The sequence below is a fragment of the Sturnus vulgaris genome, chromosome 5 (genome assembly GCF_052056855.1).
Source record: "Sturnus vulgaris isolate bStuVul1 chromosome 5, bStuVul1.hap1, whole genome shotgun sequence".
NCBI classification, from domain to species: Eukaryota; Metazoa; Chordata; class Aves; order Passeriformes; family Sturnidae; genus Sturnus; species Sturnus vulgaris.
This window is the reverse complement of record NC_142247.1, coordinates 193,026-213,450: the sequence shown is the minus strand read 5'-3', so window position 1 is coordinate 213,450 and position 20,425 is coordinate 193,026. Positions and strand designations below refer to the sequence as shown.

Sequence of the window (20,425 nt, the reverse complement as noted above, 5' to 3'; positions counted from 1 at the left end):
AAACTCCCCTAAACCTGTCTGAGATTATCATAGGCTCCAGAATGAGCGATAATCTGAGCTCACAAACCAGGTTTTAATACATTACTCTTCTTTTCTACAGTTTCATCTTTCAGATGCACCCTTGTGGTGCTTCATTGCTCAGAGCACACTGCAGTGACAAAGATGTGTGGAAGATCCCAAGGGCCATATGTCTGAAAAAGAAATATGGAGCAGCATAACCCTGTGATTTCCAAGTGTGAATGTTTTATTCCTTAACAAAGTGCTATTGAAAGGCACTTTGAAATGCAGCATCACAAACTCCCCTTTCCTGCTTGATAGGCCATGTGTTAATATTGCTTACCCTTGTCTTACCAATTTCCCAGCTGTATGACATGCACTAAGTTCTGGTGATTTATCATGGGATGCTGTGCATGTTAAGCATTGCTGCAATTCACATGGTGTTAAGTGGCTACAGAAGAACACACAAATAAATATAGTGAATTATTGGACTCTTCAAATTTGGTGCCATTATATTCTTGACTAGGAAGTGGAGAAATCATTTTAAACTGGCTCAGAGCAGACTGGGTGATGTTGCAGAGTAGGAAGAGTAATAACCAACTTGACCCTGCTTTCATAACTCCATTCTTCAACTGGGGAAAGAAAAGGCAGAGTTTCTTTAGGGCTGGCATCTGAGGGAAAGTTATTGCTCACGCTGTGCTCTGATAACTAATTTGATTTCAGCGGGGAGCAGCGATGGGCGCTCACGTCGTGATTCACAGATCACGGAGCAGGAAACAGCCTGTCAGCTTCGGGGGAGCCGAAAGGGGGGAGAGCTGCTCAGAGGAAAACAAAAATCTGTTTTGTGAGGGAATTCGGCGTGTGAGCACAGCAGGCAGACTTCAGTTCTGCTGTGACTCCTGGTGAAGTCACAGGAGTCACTCTGCAAGATTCGTTTGCCCCTCGATTTTTCAGTTTGTAAGGTCTTGAGTGCAGATGAGTCCTGTGGTGGATTAAACACGTAGCAAACAAGCAAAAAAGAAATATCACTCTTTCTCATCAAGCATCGGAGGTTTTTGAGACTTCAATTGGAACGTGTCCCTTCCATCCTGAATGAGCTGAATTCCACAGCCTGGCAGCAGCTTGTACCCGGCTGAGGACATGCAAATGCGAACGCTTTGCATCTTTTTGCAATTCACATCAATAACTGAAAGGAAGCATGCTTACACTAACATGCGTGTGGAAGGATTGCTTTTTGTGTGTATGTGTGTTGATGTTTCTTTATTAGCATTTTAATGTGCTTTCATTTTCTATCTTCCATTATTATTTGTAAGTAGATACTTTTAACATCTCTTTATTGGGAAGAAAAATGCAATAAACTTCAACCAAATTTAGAAAATACCTTCGTGCTGAAACACTGCACAATTACAGGTAGAGTTTGACACAGAAATAGAACATGGGAGGAAGAGAGAGGCATGTGTATGTTAATCCTATGTGTAGGACTCGTTTCTCTGAAATGAATGCTGCTTTCTTGATACAGCTGTCAAGCACTGCATGTATTTCTGGGGAGTTTTGTGTTCCTAGAGAAACTTCTGTAATCCTTCTGCTATGGAATATTTTAGTATGAGAGTCAGTTCAAAATGTTATGAGGTTCCCTCCACCTCCCCCAGATGCAGTAATTTCTTTGTTGTTTGCACAAGATTTGCAAGATCTTTGGAAAGAATGTGAACAGTGAGAGATTACTGGGCTAATATATAAAAAACATGGATTAAGATCTTTTTCCTCCCAGATCGATGAAGGCATTTCGTGGGCAGAGCAGAGGCACAGTGCCGATTTGAAGGAGGAGCAGTGCCATCTGCTGCTCCCTGGGAAAGGCAGGATCTCAATGCCCCGAGTGAAAAGTTCTGCTCAGCTGCACCGCGGCTCTTCCTTGCAGCCTCTCCTGAGCACTGACTCACCTGGCACAAGGTGTGTGCCACGGGGCTGTGCTCCCGCTTTGTGGCAGGATTTGTGCTCCAGGAAGCACAGACACCTGGAGGAGGTGTTCAGACTAGGTCTGCTCTCACTTTCTCGCTCCCATTCCCTTTTCCTGCTCTGGTTCTCGCTGGTGCAGCTGGATGTCCTCACGTCTGTGCCCTGACCCTGTCCCCTGCCCTCCCACCCTTGGCTGTCCCCTGGGAGCCCGCTGGGCAGGCAGTGGCCCCCAGGGACAGCAGTGACATTTTGGGCTCCCCTGGAGCTCCCAGGCTTGTTTTGAGCGAGGCTGTGGCTGGGCTGGACACAGGGGCTGCTCCCTGCTCTGCTCTCCGCAGTGTCCTGGGCTCGGTGCAGATCATCCCAGTGCTGCTGCTGGGCCATGCAGGGCTTCCCACACCAGGGTGAAGGTGGATTCGTAAATCGTTCATGCAGAGCTAAATGAACAGCATTTTACAAGCAGAAATAGTTACTGTGTGTGCTTAGAAGTCTGCCCATGGACAGGTTTTATTTAAAATAATTTATTTTGTGCACTTGGTGGGACGTCCTTTGGCTGGTTTGCATTTAGTCTGGTCACATAAACAAGCCCTTAAAGCAGACCCTAACTTTTATGTAGGGTCAGAACATGGTTTTATCTTGTTTGACTGGTTTCAGAGTACACCCAAACCCACACAAATCAGCTTTCAGAGTTGAACATGAAGTCTTGTTTGTAACTTGTCTGCTTTTCTGAGGCTGGCACAGCCCTGTATGGTTTTCTTCATACACAAAACATTAAATAGTCTTTGGAGAAAATTTTTTATTTGCATTTTTTTATCTGTTTGCAAAAATGGCCAACTAAATGTTAATTCATTTCTTTCCAATCAATTCTCATTCCCTTATTTAAACTGAGTGTGATTTAAACATGAGTGTGAAGTATATTATTGTGGCTCTGTATAGAATTAGATAATTATATAGTTAGTTATGACTTAAAGGCATGCTTATACTGTGCCAGAAAAATACCATCCTGATTGAAGGAATCTTTCCTAAAAGGCACAACAAAGTGGGACCTCATCACATTGCCTTCTCGTGCCACCTTATTTTATTGCCAGGAAATCAAACATGTTTCTTTGACCTGTCAGTGAAAAATAAAAGTGCAAGTGGATGAAAGTGTTGTGCATAATTAGTTTGGTTGGGTATTTCATTTTGCTGTAGCATCATACCGAATGCTTCAGCTTTGCCCTCCACAGTAGTTGTAGCTTGCATTAAAAGAGGAAATGGATACAAATAAATTTTTACTTAGATTGAGGGCAGGCTTCAGATTCCTGGCAAGATGCCAACCTGTTGCAGAGTGAGCATTATTGATATGCATTTTCTGCTCTGTGTTGGCTAGGAATGACAGTAATTAAAAGAACAAATCATTTAAATGAAGTGATTCTTCTTTCTAGAGAAGGTTGTTTCCTAATGTTGTTGCCAGAAGTCTCTCAAATGCATTAGAAGAAGAAGGAGGGTGTACAGAGAGAATTGATCAGCAATTCATGGGGTTTTTTTGTTTTTTTTAACTTTAATGGGATAAATAGGATATCTGGGGCCACTTGTAACAGTCAGATGGGAGCAGTCAGAATGAGAACAGGAATTAGGCAGACAGAATCCATCTGCTTCATCAGCTGAGCACTCAGAGCACCGTATGGCAAACAATTCAGCTTGTGGTCTGCTCCAATTTGTTAACAAATGTGGTTAATGCAGCATTGTGATGAGAGATGCATGTGACTGTTCACCAAGGTCAGGGCTATGAAGGCAAGTGTTTTCTTGTGATAAAACTGGTCTTTTATCTTCGTTGTTCTGAGCTTAACCCCACAAAGTTGAGCTGACTTTGGGGAGAGATCTTTGGCTTCAATACTCTACCTTAGGTCACCAGTGTTAGCAAACCTGAATATTGAAGTCATCTCTGCAATCCAATCCATTATGGATCCCATTTCATTCAACTCTGAGCCTTTGAGCACAAGAGACACACTAAGCCTCTAGAGAAGTCTAATGCAGAAAACAATGCAAATGTGGGCACCAGGCTGTTCTTCACAAAGAGAAGCCATAATCTTTCTGAAAAAATCAACTGAGGAACTCCATTTCATCATTTTCAATCTAAAGATTTCAGTTTTGAGAAGTAGATGCAATTTCTTGTTCCTATCTTTTAATAAAACTGTTCTAAAATTGCTGAAGCAAAGCGAAAATAAGCCCTTTCTGTCACCAGAAATTCCAAAACAAATATTTTTTCTGTCAGTATAAAATACTTTTTGTGTGTGTCTAAAGCTGTCAATGCACTCTGAATGCTTGAGGTGCCTCGATTGAGCTGCTGTTGCTCATTTGTGAGGACACCTCACTGTTCTCTGTGTAGGAGAGCTCTGGCAGAGCCATGGGATTAAAATTCTCATCAGCAGTTAGCTCAGAACTGTCTGCACCAATGAACAGGATCAGTTCTGAGCTAAAATATCAAGTCTCTATATTGATGTATCTTCCCAAGTCTTTGATTTTAGATGATAAAAGAGATTTGTATGTTGATACTTCTTTTCTATACCTCCTTCTACAAACTCAGTGAAGACTTTTAACCTGTCTGCACCAGGACCTATGCAGCTCACCTCCTCAGTAAGTGCTTCTATGGCACTTCCTGGTGCCTCACCACTGATTCATTACTGGAGTGGATTCAGATGAGCTACTGAAGTTCAGCTTCACAAGGATATTTAGCATTTTTTAAAAAGCCCACGTACACCCCACAGTTGATTTTTTTTCCTAATATCCACATCCAAGCAGAAAACATAACTCACTGTGGAGATAGAAATCCTTGTCTAGTGTGCATAAGCACCAGTGCTTCATGATCTGTGTCTGTTTTTTGGTCTCTATGGTTCTGTTGCCTTTTGTAAATGAGAAGCTGGTGCTGTTATATTTAGATGGGAATTTGAATCCAAACTTTCCAAAAACACAGAAGTGTTCGGCTGCCCTCAAAGAACAGTGCAGACCCTGAGCCAGAAAGTCAGAGTTCAGTATGGCTGGATATTAATGATGCAGAAGTACAGATTGGGTCTATCTCTAATTAGAATTGAGAAGCAGCCAGGGTGTCATAATTAGGAATATTACATGCATTTTACTTTTTCTAAAGTGCAAATCAAGCACTGCTCACAACCTAAAAGACACAAACTGAAAGTAAGATTTTTCTTAGATTAAAACTGTGCACAAGGCAAATCAGTCACCAGCTACATGGAAGAACTTAGAGATTGCTGAAATGACTTAGAAAATCCTAGAGCCTTTAGCACCCAGTGTGTAGATCAAAGGCCAGAGCAGTAGTGGCTGAAAATGGCCATCTGATGCAGGCATTGACCTGTGGTTATCAGCTGTGTACCTGGTATCTCAGCAGGCAAATATTGTTTTTTTCATTCGTGACAGCCAAGGCAAAATAAGCCCACAGTATAAACTAACCTAGTGTGTCTTTAAGTTGGTCCTTGCAGGTCAAGGATGAAGTAGGTTGAAAGCAGTCCTCAGGGCTTGCTGGTCTGTCACTTTATATCTGTGGTAAGTGAAAAGAATTATTTCAATATCATAGAGGTATGTAGAGGATGGTGTTTTATATTTCTTGTATATGAATTTCTCTCTGTGCTGATTTTCGTGGAAGAGTCTGCCTATAAATAATTTAGGACGGGGGGGGGGTGGATTTTCACAACTAGTGCATGCTTAAATGTGACTTTTGCAGGTTGTGGCTTTAGATATTAGTAGCTTGTACTTTAGAGAAATAATAGCTCTGCAGCAGCCATGATGAAGGATTGGGGGCTGCAAGTCCCTAGGGCTGCAGTTGTTTTTTTGAATGAGTCATAATACAAGAATCCAAAGCCAAGTGTTACAGAAAAATGATTAATTCTTTTCACAGAGGAGTTCATTAGTGACATAAAGTCATGAGAAAGAGGAGGAGGCATCTGTAGCACTCAATGGCTATTAACTGGTATTAGTGTGAGTGATTAAAATCAAAAGAACTGAAATAATGCAAACAACAAGGTCTGATGGAGGAGAAGAAAAAAGTGTCGAAATTGGACCAATTTGTGTGCAGTAAGGCTGTCACTGGAGTCTGATGTGCAGAGGATTATTCCTTTCCAAAAGGTGTGGAATATCACTGCCTGCCTTTGGCTTCAGGGAAAGCCTGCTCTTAAAAATGGGCTACTAAATATCATTAGTGTTCATGGTCACTGGAGAATTTCACAGGATCCTTCTGCTCTGTTGTTACTGCATATGGAAAACATGGCCCAAGATATACATCTGGCTCCTGCTGTCATCATTTCAGTAAGAACAGACTGAACATTAAAGGCTCTTGATCTACAGCTTCACTGATGATTACTTCCTACTTTCTAATTTTTTCATATTCTGGTTTTCAACACTCATTCTTAAAACCTTACTAGGTTTTCTTTTTTATTTTCAGTTTATTCTCCTATGGCAACTCTATTTTAGTAATTGAAAATATATTTGACACCCTGTGTCACTCCAACCCCCACCCTAATCTTTTGTCTTCATTTAGAGGCTGCATTTATTTGCATTACATTTTTAATGATATTTGATAATGCTCTTCTTAAAACTGTTCAACAGTTCTTAGTGAAGGGCTGAGGTGGATGTGAATCTTCAGCTGGGTTTATTTTCATACATATTTCTGCAGTTTGCTGCTAATTGTAATGTCGCTTCTCAAGTTGCATCCCAAAAGACCCTGAAGTGCTTTGAAAGGGAGAAAACACGGCACAATGTGGCTCCTTTGGCTTTGCTCTGCTGTAACTGAGACTGTCAAGTTGAAAATGTGGGAGGATTAGTTAATACACAGAAGTCTGAATGGTGAATACTGCTTTCAAAGGATCTTTTTTTAACTCATGCTGTGTATTTGGCTGCTCTCTTGTAGTTCACTATAGAATTAAAATCGCTTTCCATGCTAAGCAGGCAGGTGGGATGTGGAGCTGTACACTCAGATGCTCACCAGGTATTAACAGAAGGCTCATCCTGCCCTGTTGTGCACCCAGCACCCTTGTCCTGCTGGGCCCCAGCTTTGCCACTGCAGCCCAGGCTGAGGCTGGAGACAGTTGTCACTGATTCCTTCATATGAACACAAACCATCCGCTTCAGGCCACCAATTTGTGACCATCTGATGTACAAATTGGAGAACAGCAATGTAAGACAATTGAGGACAGCCTCTGAAGTACAGAATTGTTTTCCTCAGTCTGTGTTACTCAAAGCAGATTTGAGCCCCATTTAGAATTTAATTTTTCCCGTCTGCTGTGCTTTAATTAAAAGCAATAATTTTTAAAGTTCCTAGTTTAGTTGGAGTGGTGTCTACTATTTAAGTAGTCAGCCCTGACTCTGGGATCTGCTCTGCATCATCCAGTAGTTCTTTGGGCTGGATCGTCGTGCTGGTTTGATGTTTTTAGGCAGCCAGAGAGCACAGAAGGTCCCTTGGAGCTGGGAGTCCCCAGGGCTGCGCTGAGAACATCAGACAGCAGCGTCAGAGTTTCCAGCCAGCACTCAGCCCGTGCTCTCCTTCCAGGAGCTGCCGTGCCTGGATGCTCCTGGTGGAGTGCCCGGTGCCCGAGGTCGTGCCGGGCTGTGGGAGCCTTCGCTGCGCTGGGAGAGCCCAGGGAGGGCCCATGGCTGGCTGTGACACCCAGCCCACCCTCCGGGGACAGCCCAGTGCCCCTTGCCCTGTGCCTGCCGCGGCTTCCAGCTGAGCTCGGCTGTGCCAGCGGGAAATGTGGGAGATTAAATACTGCTTTGTGTCAGTACCACTGCAGTCAGTTCACCCGAGGTCCTTTGGGTCACATGTAAATGACAGGCATTATTCAATTCAATTATGTTGCATTGGGTTGTGTCCAGTGTTTGCAGCCTCACAGGTTCAAACTTTCCTAGTCTGTAGGTCTTGAATCTTAACAAATCCAGTCCTCCTACTCCTTGAGATTATTTCTGCATCTGTCTTTTTATTGTTGCTGGGTTGCTAGTGACCACGAGGAATTTTTCTTTTGGTGCGTGTAACAAATCTGGAAGAGCCTGGTAGGTGACCTGAAAGCAAGAACTGACAGATTGCCCAGAAGGTTCCAGATGGCAGCAGCACTGCCTGACAGCTCCGATGTGTTCTCTGTCCCTTGATGTCACCCTGTGCCCTGTGGAAAGCTGGCACAGAGCAGTGTGTGGAGGTGAGCACCCTTAGGGCACTTCTGTGGCGAGTTCTGACACCCATAGGGGTCATGCAGGAACAGCTTTGGTTTCATTTTATCCAGGGACTTCACAACCAAATCTGGACATAGCAGGGCCAGGAAAACAAAAGGCCTTACTGCACCTTCAGTGCCTGCTGCAGATTAAGTGGTATCAGTTTACAAAGAGTTTTTAGGATGGGTGAAAGACTCCAGCAGTCTTCTTGTAAATGTCTGAGCAATTTTTCTCAAACGCTGAAATAACTCACCCCAGACAAATACCTGGCAGTGTGTGTTCCAGTCTGAGCTCTTTGGCTGACAAAGCTGTCACGAACTGAAAGATCCTGTAATGGAGAAAGTTAGTCAGCTGTAACTCTGAGCCTTGTGAGTGCTGTCACCTAAGGCAGAGATGCAGGATGTGGGGATTGCAGCTGCCTCCCCAGACAAAGTGTGCTGTAGACAGTGATACATTCCACAGGTTTTATGAGAAGGGGGAAAAAGGCATTTCCTTCTCAAACCAGGGCCTCTTTCTTAAAGAATGGTGGTGTTATCATCCTGGTTTTCTAAAGAAAGTGGTCTTACATGGTCTTGCTCCTCTGTGACAGTTTCAAACAAATGTGGCAGATGGGAGGAAGTTTCAGAGGTTATTATCTGCCTAGAAATTTTATGTTAGCCAATGGTGGGACACAGGAGGAAGGTCCAAATCAGTGGCCTTGCTTGGTGGTAGAAGACTGTTTATATACTTTAATTAGTATTTATATACTATTTTTGTACAATTTATATACTAATTTATAGACTTTGATTTAGTAGTTTAATATACTGTGTGATTACAGAGCCAGCCCTGTATGAGGCTGCTCAACAACATGCACACCCAGCCCCAGGCAGGGCTGGCTCCTGCTGACACTGTGGCCTCAGGCTGAGGAAAGGGAGGGGACAAAAAGTGTAACTCTTTAGTGAGACCCATTTCAGTAGATCCTGTGTTTGCAGAACTGCTTTGAAAGACTTCCTCAGGCTGCTCTGTGATCCCTGGACTTTGGCATCTTTCTGGCATGTGCTCATGCTACACACACACTTCATGTGGCAGTCGTGACATTTTCTGCTCTGCAGATGACAGTTCAGTGTAATTGTTATCAGGTAGGTCTGCTTTGCTGTGGTGGTGCCATCCCAAGCATCTTGGAACCAAGATTAAAACTCAAATGGTTATGGCTCAAGCAAGATTTAGAGTTCCCTTCATTGTGGGCTCATCTTTTGTGCCTTGGTGTCTGGTTTATGGTTATGTGGCTCTGGGGACTTTAAAGACTCAATAGCAAAGTCAGGGACCACATAGATGCCTTGGAAGGGTTTTCTTTGATCAATGTGATGAGACAACAAGAAGATGCTATTTTCAGCCCTACCAAAGAGTGTGCCTTGCAGAGCCTGTGGCTGGTTGACCTCCAGAGAGCAGTGGGAATGCTGTGCCTCATTAAGCTGGAAAAAAGATTCTCATAAACATCTTCTTTGCTCACCAGAGAAGAGAAAATCTGAAATCTTGTGTTAGTACAAAATAGCAGAGAAATAAAAATAAAAACACTCTGGTTCTAGAGCTTTAAATAGAGAAAAGGGAAATGTGAAAGAATTGCATGCACACTTTTTTTCCTTAGTCATTCAGTGGAAGGTGGAGTAGTTAAGTCTGTGGCGCCTTTAAAATGATTCATTATTTCCATAGAAGCCAATTGATGTTTATCCTTCAAATTGCTCTGTGGACATTAAAATAATGGAGAATTATATTTGCTTTTAATTTTGTTTCCAGACAGCTTGGCCTGAACATTTATGATGTGACTTGGAAACCGTATCAGATTGTGATTTATAGTTGCTCGTAATTGTGTGAAGATTGAAGATATGCTGGATGCTTCTCTTCTCTTCTCTTCTCTTCTCTTCTCTTCTCTTCTCTTCTCTTCTCTTCTCTTCTCTTCTCTTCTCTTCTCTCTTCTCTTCTCTTCTCTTCTCTTCTCTTCTCTTCTCTTCTCTTCTCTTCTCTTCTCTTCTCTTCTCTTCTCTTCTCTTCTCTTCTCTTCTCTTCTCTTCTCTTCTCTTCTCTCCTCTCCTCTCCTCTCCTCTCCTCTCCTCTCCTCTCCTCTCCTCTCCTCTCCTCTCCTCTCCTCTCCTCTCCTCTCCTCTCCTCTCCTCTCCTCTCCTCTCCTCTCCTCTCCTCTCCTCTCCTCTCCTCTCCTCTCCTCTCCTCTCCTCCTCCTTGCCTCCCCCCATTCTTTTGCTTACAGAGTGTTCTTGAGTGTAACGTGGTGAAAGGCCAACATCTCTGCCTTCACTGCTTTTCCTTGTACAAGCCACAGCAAATGAAGATTTTATTTCTCCCTAACATGAGGCTGGGTGCAATGAATTGTGGTTTGTGTCTGATAATTGGTTTGAGGGTTTTTTTTCCTTGTTTAAGTTTCAACTGTTTTTGTGTTGTCATGATAATCACTCTTTCTGTAGGGTGGAGAGAGTGGTGTTTTTTAGTTAAGCTGGATGGGAATCATATGCAAAACAGGAATGGGGAGGGAGGAGACTTTTCTTTGTGGTAAGGCATCTGTCGAGTGTATGGATGTCAAATCTGCTCCACAGGTGAGCCAACAGGAACAGTTCATACCTAAATTTATCTATCAGGTCCTATGGCTAAAGGAATCTGTTATTCCTATTTTCCTAAATTCATTTTTCTTGCACAGTTTTATCTCCTTTTCCCTCCTACTGAGTAAAAAGCTATTCTTAGAGTTTTGTGCATAATAAGAAGAAAACAAAGGGAGTTTTGTGGACTGTAATAGAAAAGCCCAATGAAGATTATACAAATTTTGAAAACTTTTCTAGCCATGTTGCAGACTCCAAATTATTCAAATTTAACAATTCTAAATTATTATTACAGTTTTCCAGAATACTGTTTTCATATTGAATATAAGAGTGTTCCTTGCAGTTGTTTCCTGCCCTGATAAAAATCATCTGTGTGATACTGGGACATGCTACTTTTGTGGTTTGGTCCTGCACATGCACCAGTGTGTTTTAGAGTTTGGGGTTTTTTTATTTCTATACATAAAAGGAAGCCTCAAAACATTCATCAAGTGCATTTGGGCCCACTTAGGATTTCCAGATGGCACCGTGGCCTAAACCAGCTGTTTTTCAGCATTGTAAGGAATTAATTTTTCTTCTTATCTTAGTTTAAAATGGGCCTGTTTAGTTTTGCTTTTGTTCCCAGCCTGTTTGCTTTCTCATTCTCATGCCCCAGAGCATTTCAGTTTTAGTCACTGGATGACATTGCTGAAATCGGGGCTGGAATGAAGTCACAAAATGAGCAGCAAGCCAGTGTTGTCCAAAATTCCTGGGAGGGAACTGCATTCACAATTATTGGCATGCAGGAGTAAATGAGCACTGACCATTGTGAAATGAAGTTCACCTTATCTTAGCTCCTCGTTGTTTTGTTTTGATTTATCAAATTAGTTGTTTGTTAGTGTTGATTGCAAACGTTGTTCATGCTGCTATTGCCAAGTATCCGGCCTTGGAGCTTCAAGGAGCAAAGTGATTTGGAAAGAATCCAAACCAGTTCATGCACTTTAGTAGAAAACAACTTACAAAGACTGAGCGTGGATTTTTGACTTTTACCCAAAAAGAAGACTGAATATATATCTGTGTGCACGTGCATATACACAATCCTTATGCATATATGCAATTGCATTCATCTCAAATTTTCACCAGTTTACTCTCTTGCTTTCACATCATCATAATGATTTACACCAAATTCCAGGTTTCCTTGCCCTTTCGGGAAGCACATTATCATTTACTTTCTGAATAATGGTCTGCAAAGCATACACTGTTCTCTACTGGTTTTTTTAGTAAAATATTTTTCTGTGTTCTCATTCATTCAATTAGAATTCATTTTTAGAAAATAATAATTTAAATATCTGTAATTTTACCTAGCCAGGCTAGTCTGATCATGCTCTAAACTGATGAACCACTCATAATTCTTGACTCCCATAACTCATCACAGCCTGGTATTTGATTGGGACCAATCTGCCAGGTCTGAGTTAAGGCAGGGGTCACCAACACACATGACCAGCCAGGGAGCTGGGGGACAGAAATCCACCGTGCAGAAAAGCTCTCCCTCTCCCCCGTGGTACTAATCATGGAGAACAATGCTGGCTCTTTGCAGTGTTGTACTGCTGTGCACAATCTCTGCTTATGGCTGAGTCACACTTGTTTACTTCATGGAAGTTTCAACCTCTGTCTCTGATTGGCTGTCAACAAGTCCAGGCTCCAGGCTCAATAGAATTTCAAACTGTAGATGACACAGGTTTGCTGAAAATATGAGGCTTTTGTTGCATTTCGAGTGATGCATTCTGCCTCCTTCCCCTTTGATCTGTTTGTCGTGGCTGAGGTTAAGATAGATAATTAATTACACCCATCCCAAGCCTTGTCCTTTCATTTAAGAATTTTCTTTAGCATCTGCCAGAATGTTCTGCATGCACCCCTGAGATGATAAGCAATGAAGGAGCCATTAAGTTAAAGTCAGGCATTATTATTTTCAGTAGGATGAAATAGCACTCCAGTAGATCAAGCAGTTTCTGGTTTGTTATTCCACAGCACGGGAAAGCAATGTGGGAAGAGGCTGCAGGAGAAGCTGCAGGAGAAGCTGCAGGAGAAGCTGCAGGAGAGGCTGCAGGAGAAGCTGCAGGAGAAGCTGCAGGAGAAGCTGCAGGAGAGGCTGCAGGAGAAGCTCTCTGCTGGTCCTGCAGCCTAACTCAGCCTTAGCAAGAAGCAGGACATGAGCAAGGGATCAGTGGGGTGAAACATCTCTTTGCCAAGGGCCTGGTGTCCAGGAGGACAGAGGGAAGAGGTTTAGCTACACTTAACTAATATATCACTTTCCTTGGAAATACTTTTTATTGCCTGTAAATCCTTTTCTGAACACTGTCAAGTTGTGTTACTCTGCTCCTTGTGTGTGAAGTCCATGAACGCTGTCACTGATGAGTCATTGCTGGCTGGGGCTTTAATCACTCTCCTTCAAAATCTGACCAATTCTCTTTGCTTGCCACTCCAAGTAACTCATATGCTCTTTTCACAGGCAGAACTTCCCCACTTAGCAAGCTATGTATTTTAGCTTTTTCTGAGAAATACATGAAAGCAAATTAGTACAAAATGTGCTGCAGTGGTCTCTCTGGGAAACTGCACGTACACCTGCTAAGCCCCAAACACTGGCAGGACTGAGCTTATGTGTCAAGGACACAACAAAGGGAAAATGGTCACCCTTGGAGTGCCTTGAATTGGCAATTCCATGCAGAATTTATGGTGGGTCTTTGTGCACCAGCTAGTGAGGCTGAAATGTCACTTCTGCACTGAAATTCCATATGCCTCCTGTCTTTCTAGGTGTTCTACTTCTCTGTGCCTCCAAGTCTCATTGTTCTTTATTAGAGTTTAAAGATCCTCAGACCTTTGCAATTGTACTATATAGTGTCAATTCACAGACTTGACAACTTTAAGGTTTAAAAAATCCACTTTTTCCTCCATTTAATTTTTTATATAGCTGCCCAGTATGCAATTGCTTGGAGAAGAATGCTATGGCTACCATAGCACAATACTGGAGTTTAGTTTCATGGGGATATTTTGCAAATCTCAGTATATGCTTGGGATTCATTTCATTCATCTAGGCATAAGCACTGAACATCAGTTCCTTGTTCTAGGTTAGTTGTTCTGTCGTTAGTAGTCAGGCATCTCTCAAGAGAGTCTCCTCCCATCCTAAGCCCTGTCTCCAAAGTTGTTTGTGCAGCTAGGCCCTGGCTACTGACCATGTCTCCACAGGGAGCCTGAACAATTCATTCAGATGGGTTAAGTCAGCTGCAGATGGTGAAAGCTGTGAAATCAGACATGATGAAATTCCAGTCTTTGCAGACTGCTGATTGATCTATTCAGCATTGTTCTCTGTGTTTAAAGCATTATTTCATGTTATTATTTTTCCACCTGCAACCACTTTAACAGAAGCTGTGAAGAGAGTTCACCCCAGCTTGAGGCAGTGCCCAGCAGGTCGTTCACTTCTGTTGTCTCACATGTTTTATTTGTTCCTTCTTTAGTCTTCTGGCACCAGCATCACCGTGGACATCGCTGTCATGGGAGAAGCCCACGGGCTGATCACAGACCTGCTGGCTGACCCTTCTCTGCCCCCCAACGTGTGCACATCGCTGAGAACAGTGAGCAACCTGCTCAACACTCAGCTCACCTTCCAGGCCATCCACAAGCCAAGGGTGAACCCCTTGGTGTCCTTCAGTGAGAACTACACCTGCTCCGACTCGGAGGAGTGTCCGGAGAAGGGGGAGAAGCTGGCTATTCCCAAGGTGAGTGCTGAGCCTGCCTCTCCCTGCAGGGACATCACCGGCCTCTCAGATGGCACTGGGCTTTTTGGATGAGTTGCCATCTCTTCTTCCTTCCCTTAGCCAGAAAGCTGAAACCTACAGAAGCCAATGAAAAATTCTCTATTGATGAACTTTAAGTGCTTTGGATCAAGTCTAAACTGTTGTATACCCCACAAACAAACACAAATATCATCACAGTCATCAGTTTGACAAATACTGTGAGCTCATGGAAGTTGTCTTGAGAAGAAAAAGAGGACAGAACCATAAATATATACATAATACTGCCTTGGAAAATGGCTTTATGAATGCTCATGGATCAGGCAGGAAATAACCAGTGTTAACCACCCACACTTAGCAAGTGAACAGCCAGAAAGAGCACAGCAGATTTGAAGTAGTTTGAGTTGTAGGTTTGTTGCTAATTAGCTGTCCTGCAAGGCTTACATTTCATTTCTGAAACGAAGCCAAAATGCTTTTGTACTGCAGCCTCCCTTGTAAAATTCAATATAGGCAGAGTGCGTGGTACGGGTGAATGCTTTTATTTTGTGCAGTTGAAATGGCACAGCCAGCATTCACTCCAGCATCTCCAGGCATCTGAATTGCAGTGCTCGTGATTCTTTTATTATAGTTTAGTGTGATGATAATTACCACCCTATTTGCCTGTTTAGCAGCTGTATGTACGAAATGGATGTTCACAGGTTTTTAAGCACATTTTCTGGTTTATTTTATTTGTTTTTTCCATATCTGTAATGCCTGTACTCTAGGCTCTGAGGAGGAGAGTTAAGAGCAAGAGCACTGCCACCACATGAGCAAACACAGGGAACAGAGACCAGTTTGCTGTTGCATAATACCTTATGAGGAAAAGAGAAAGGAAGGATGAAGAGATGAGTTAATGCTACAGAGAACTAATTGGATTGAAGAATTCACTGACCTAAAATGTGTTATGGTTCATAAAACAAATAGTTAGCTGGTCTTTATTTAAAGTGTCTAAGAACAGATTTAGCACCTTCACCTCAAGCATCTGAAAGCATCTGACACTGAGCATTTAGTGTAAGGAGATAATGTGTTAACATATTTATCTGCAGCTGTGGGCTTCAGAACCACAGATGTCTTCCATCTCATATTTCTTAACCTTCTGGCAAAGTCCAGGCTCTCCATTGCAGATATATTTATTTTAGTTCTTAACTATAAACACTTCACAAGAACTTCACGGAAGAAACAACTTACAAAATTATAGGATCTGCAACAGCAAATCTGGATCAAAAAAAAAAAAATCTTTTATTATCTTTGTCTTCAAACATTTGAAAAAAAAAGTGAATCCTGTTAATTGGAGAAATGGAAGAGTCAGGTGAAAGAAAAACTCAGGGTGGTCAAGAAAAATCTGCTGTAAACAGTGATGCTTTCTCTAAGCTCTTTGAGACATCATGTCCCAAAGCATAAAGGTTTTATTTCAGTGTTTAATCTTTGGGTTTGGTAGACATAGCGGGGAAAAATGTTAGAACTCCCCTGCTTATTTTTCTTACAGCCTTTCTTGCCTTGAATCTCTGATTCTGAGGATTCATGACAGTTTAAATCACAGAGTAGTTGAGGTTGAAAATGCAGCTGGAGATTGCCTAGTCCAGTCCTATCCCTCAGCTCATTGAGGAGAAAGTTTCTCTAGGCTCAGCCTAGATCAGGTTGCTCAGGAAGATGTCCAGTTGGGTTTTGAGTATCTCCATAAATTCAAACTTCACAGCTTCTTTGGGCAACTTCTCTGTGTTCACTCCTCCTCACAGTAAAAACTATTTTCCTACATTTTAATTAAATTTCTTGTACTTCAGTTCTTGTTCCACTGCCTCTTGTCCTGTCGTTGGGCAGCCCTGGAAAGAGCCTTCTTCCTTAAACCCTCCTTTAGGTATTTGTGTGCACTGGTAAGATCTGCCCTGAGCAATCTCTTCTTCAGACTGAGCAGTTCCAACTCCCTCAGCCTTCCCTGTAGTGACAGATGATTCAGTCACCTCTGTGGCCCTGCTCACTTGTTTCAGTACCTTTGGCCACAGGTGTTGGATACCTGTGGCTGTGGGGCTGTGGATATGTATCTTTTTATAAACCTGAGATGGGGAGGATGGCCCAGACTCTTTAAAGCACTGGCTGTGTTTGACATGAGTGGTACCTGGGAGAGCCCAGGTTTGAAGTACCTGCCTAGGTGTGGTCAGACACAGTGAGGCAGATGGGCGTGGTTTGATTTCTGCACTGTGGAGGTTTGCTAAGGCTGTAAGGAGCTGCCTGATTTCTCCGCAGCGCTTACGGAGGAGTTTGCCCCCAGGGCTGCTGAGACGAGTGTCCTCAACCTGGACCACAACCACGTCAGCCACGGGACTGCCCACCCTGGAGCCAGCCCCCGTCAGGAGGGACCGCAGTGCCAGCATCAAACCCCACGAGTCGTCCTCGTCCAGGTGACACACGGCCTCTGTCTCGTGTTCCTCTTGGCTTCTGTGTGAAAATGTCCCACATTCAAAGTGCTGGCTGTGAACTGTGTTAGAGTTACTCCTTCGTGTTTCTCTAAACTGATTTGCCAAAGAAGTGGCATTGCCATTTTTTGTCAGATTATACCAAAATTTAGAAAAATAAATTTAAAAAAATTTATTTATCGTAAAAAAGTGCAGAACTGGCCAGTAAAATTGGAAGAAAGGCAAGATGCCTGGTTAAAGTTTCCTTGATATGCAGGGGTTGCCTCTGTGGTTATTGCCACAGAAAACCTGTAGCAGTTAACCCATCCATTTCTAAGAACACACCTAAATGATGTGTGTTGATGATGTGTGTCCATTAAACCAGTTCATAAAGCACTTTTCCATCTCCTCAGGGTCTGATCCCTGACTGGTGTCATGAAACCCATGGTCCTGCTGGGACGTGGAGAGAGAGCTGTGTCTGCTCAGCTGCTTACAGCCAGCAGCCAGCTTGCTTGGGGAGCCTGCAAAGGTTGTAATCAAAGCTGTAATAGATACACATCGTGGCATTGCAACAGGATTTCCTCCTTTCTGTGAATACTTTTCTGTTCTATCAGAGAGGAACAGAACCTTCAAAGGAAGGTGGAGGGCAGCGAGTTCTGGTACCATTCTGTGAGAATAAACTTCAGGACCACTCCCCACCTTAACAAAGCTATCATTTTGGAGCTGGTGGGTGAAGAAAGAGTGTGGAGACGTGCTTTGTCCTGGGGAAAGGAAGATCAGAATGAAAGCACTACATTCAAGAAGAGAATTCAGAGCTGAATGTGACATCAGAAGATTCATGTGCTTTTCTGAAATTCAAAATTTGGTGCTGGTAGTGGAGAAAAAGATAGGACCTTGGAAGGCCCAACATCAGCAGTGTTGGCAGTTGGAGAGTTTGGGGGGCTGCTTTCTTCCAAGGTTGGCTTCTCTTCAGATACCTGAGTATTTTCCATGGATGGGACTGTCAGAAAGAGTATGGAGGTGCCCAGGGCAGCCTGCAGAATACCCTGAAAGTCTCATGCAAGAAAAATACGTGGTTTGCCAAAGTTCCCTTTGTGAGAAGTCCCATCTGTCTCAGTAAAAGTAAATACAAGGAAGCTGTAACCAAATGCAAACGTTCCTCACTCACAGACCTGTGGTTCCTGGGGTGCATTTGATTTATGCTGTTGATCCCACTCTCCTGTAGTGTGTAAGCATCCCAAGATGGGAATCAGAGAGAGAAGGAGAGCAATTAAATATTATTGTTGGTCCTTTCCTGTGGTTGTTATATAACTCTGCATGAGGAGCCAGCTAAGCAGGCTATCAATTCTTCCTATGTTTAATGTCTCCAGTTGTATAATTATAGCTCTGTCAAGCCTCCCAGCCTACTGTTTGCACTACTTCTTTCACAGTAGGAGAAACAATGTGTATTCCAGAAAGGGGGGAAATGAATCCTATAAGTCTAGTTTTAAAAATTTTGGCAGACCAAGAGAGATCTGCTTTCGAGGGGAAGAATTTTGAACTGAAGAGAAAAAAAAATATATCTTGGTTATCTGCCAATTCCCCTGTACCAAATTCAAGCACTCCACTGGTCACAGAGAAAGAAATATTTCACAAGTTGAAGGGTGGGAGGGCGGCTGACACTGGAATTGCCCTGTGGCAGAGTCTGTAGTTACAAAACATGCAACTTGTTCCTCACAATGTGGGACATCACTTCTGGATTTCTGTAGTCATATATTTGCAAAAATCCCCCAAAACTCTCAGTTTGAGATGAGTAATTCTGTATTCTTCCAACCTCATGCCACTGAACTGGGTAGACATTATACTGGAAAAATAATAGAGCTCCCACATTCATTCCCTCTCCCGCTTTTATATTGAGTGATTCTCCTGTAGGAACTCAAAGAATGTGGTTCAGAGATTTTTTGTTTGGTTTGGTTCATTTGGGTTATTTTACTGTACAGTGAGCCAGTGTGTTATACTCTTCATGTCAATTAAAAAACAAAGCAAAATCATAAAACAAACAATTAAAAAAAAATTGTATTTTCTCTTTCCCTCACTTTATCACAGATTTTAAGAATTTGGGCCCATAAAGACAACCAGCAAGTATTTTTGTAGGTAGTACTTACTATTGCAAAACAAGATGTTTGTAGATGTAACAGTGTCACATGCTTTTTTTCTTTCAGAATGCTTTTTTTTCCCTTCAAGTTTATTTTTTTCAAGCTCAGCTGGAGCTAAGCTACTTTAAAAGTCTGTCTTCAGCCTTGAGTGTCAGCTCATCCCTTGGATGTGAGGCTGTGAGGAGGAATGTGGAGCCTGAGATGCCTGGCAGACCTCAGAGAGCTCACAGACCTTGACAAGAGCCAGTGTTGCATCCCTGCAAGGAGCTGGCATTTGATGGGTGTCATTCAGGAAAATGATGATAAATACAGTTTTCTTCCTGTACAGAAGATTTTGGCCTCTTCTGGCATACAATTCCAGCCCAAAGGCTAAAACCATGAACCCATGGTGCTGTAGGGCACTAACATTTGTTCCCCCACACATGGACACGTGCACTGATTCCTTCAGCACGATTCTCCTGCACCAATGTCTCCAGGGTCTGAGCGACATTTCTGGGGGATGCAGCAGGAGTTCCACCTGCTTGGGGTGTGCAGGGCACAGCACTGGCACAGCCATGCAGGGCACAGCCATGGGCACAGCAATGGGCACAGCAATGGGCACAGCCATGCAGGACACAACCATGCAGGGCACAGCCATGCAGGACACAGCCATGCAGGACACAGCCATGCAGGGCACAGCCATGCAGGGCACAGCACTGGCACAGCAATGGGCACAGCAATGGGCACAGCCATGCAGGACACAGCCATGCAGGGCACAGCCAGGCAGGACACAGCCATGCAGGACACAGCCATGCAGGGCACAGCCATGCAGGGGCACAGCCATGCAGGGCACAGCCATGCAGGGCACAGCAATGGGCACAGCCATGCAGGGCACAGCCATGCAGGGCACAGCAATGGGCACAGCCATGCAGGGCACAGCCATGCAGGGGCACAGCCATGCAGGGCACAGCCATGCAGGGCACAGCCAGGCACGATGCCATCCCCAGCCTCCCAAGCAGCTCCCCAAGGGCTGTTGTGTTTCTGCTGTGGCACCAGCAGCAGAGGACTCTGGCTTTCCAGTTCTGCTGAGAATTTGTCTCACTTCTGGCTCTTTTAAGGAGGTGTTAAATTTAACTTAAGTTTTGAGCCTCTTTGTACTGTGAGAACAATATAATGAAGGCATCTTTGTATAAATAAATAAAAATAGCCTCAGCACTGAGGGAAGTCCAGATTTGGACTGTCTGCACTGTAAATATTTTTGCTGAACATGGTGCTGAATGTCTCACAAACACCAGTTCAGCCAGCCGTGGATGTTTCCCTCACCAGATTTTGTGCTATCTCAGAACCACATACTTCTTGCTGCAGCTCCTAGTTTGTAAGATCTGCCCCTG

At 43.3% G+C, this 20,425-nt stretch overlaps 1 protein-coding gene across 3 annotated transcripts in view; it reads left to right on the top strand.

The window, feature by feature from the left end:
• PDE3A (phosphodiesterase 3A) overlaps positions 1 to 20,425 on the top strand; it is a 219,913-nt gene that overhangs the window by 164,202 nt on the left and 35,286 nt on the right. For all 3 annotated transcript variants that reach the window (XM_014869925.2, XM_088164503.1, XM_088164502.1), the window contains 2 exons: positions 14,216 to 14,476; positions 16,772 to 16,926. In XM_014869925.2, the coding sequence (XP_014725411.2) occupies positions 14,216 to 14,476; positions 16,772 to 16,926 (416 nt within the window). The remainder of the gene's footprint in view (positions 1 to 14,215; positions 14,477 to 16,771; positions 16,927 to 20,425) is intronic.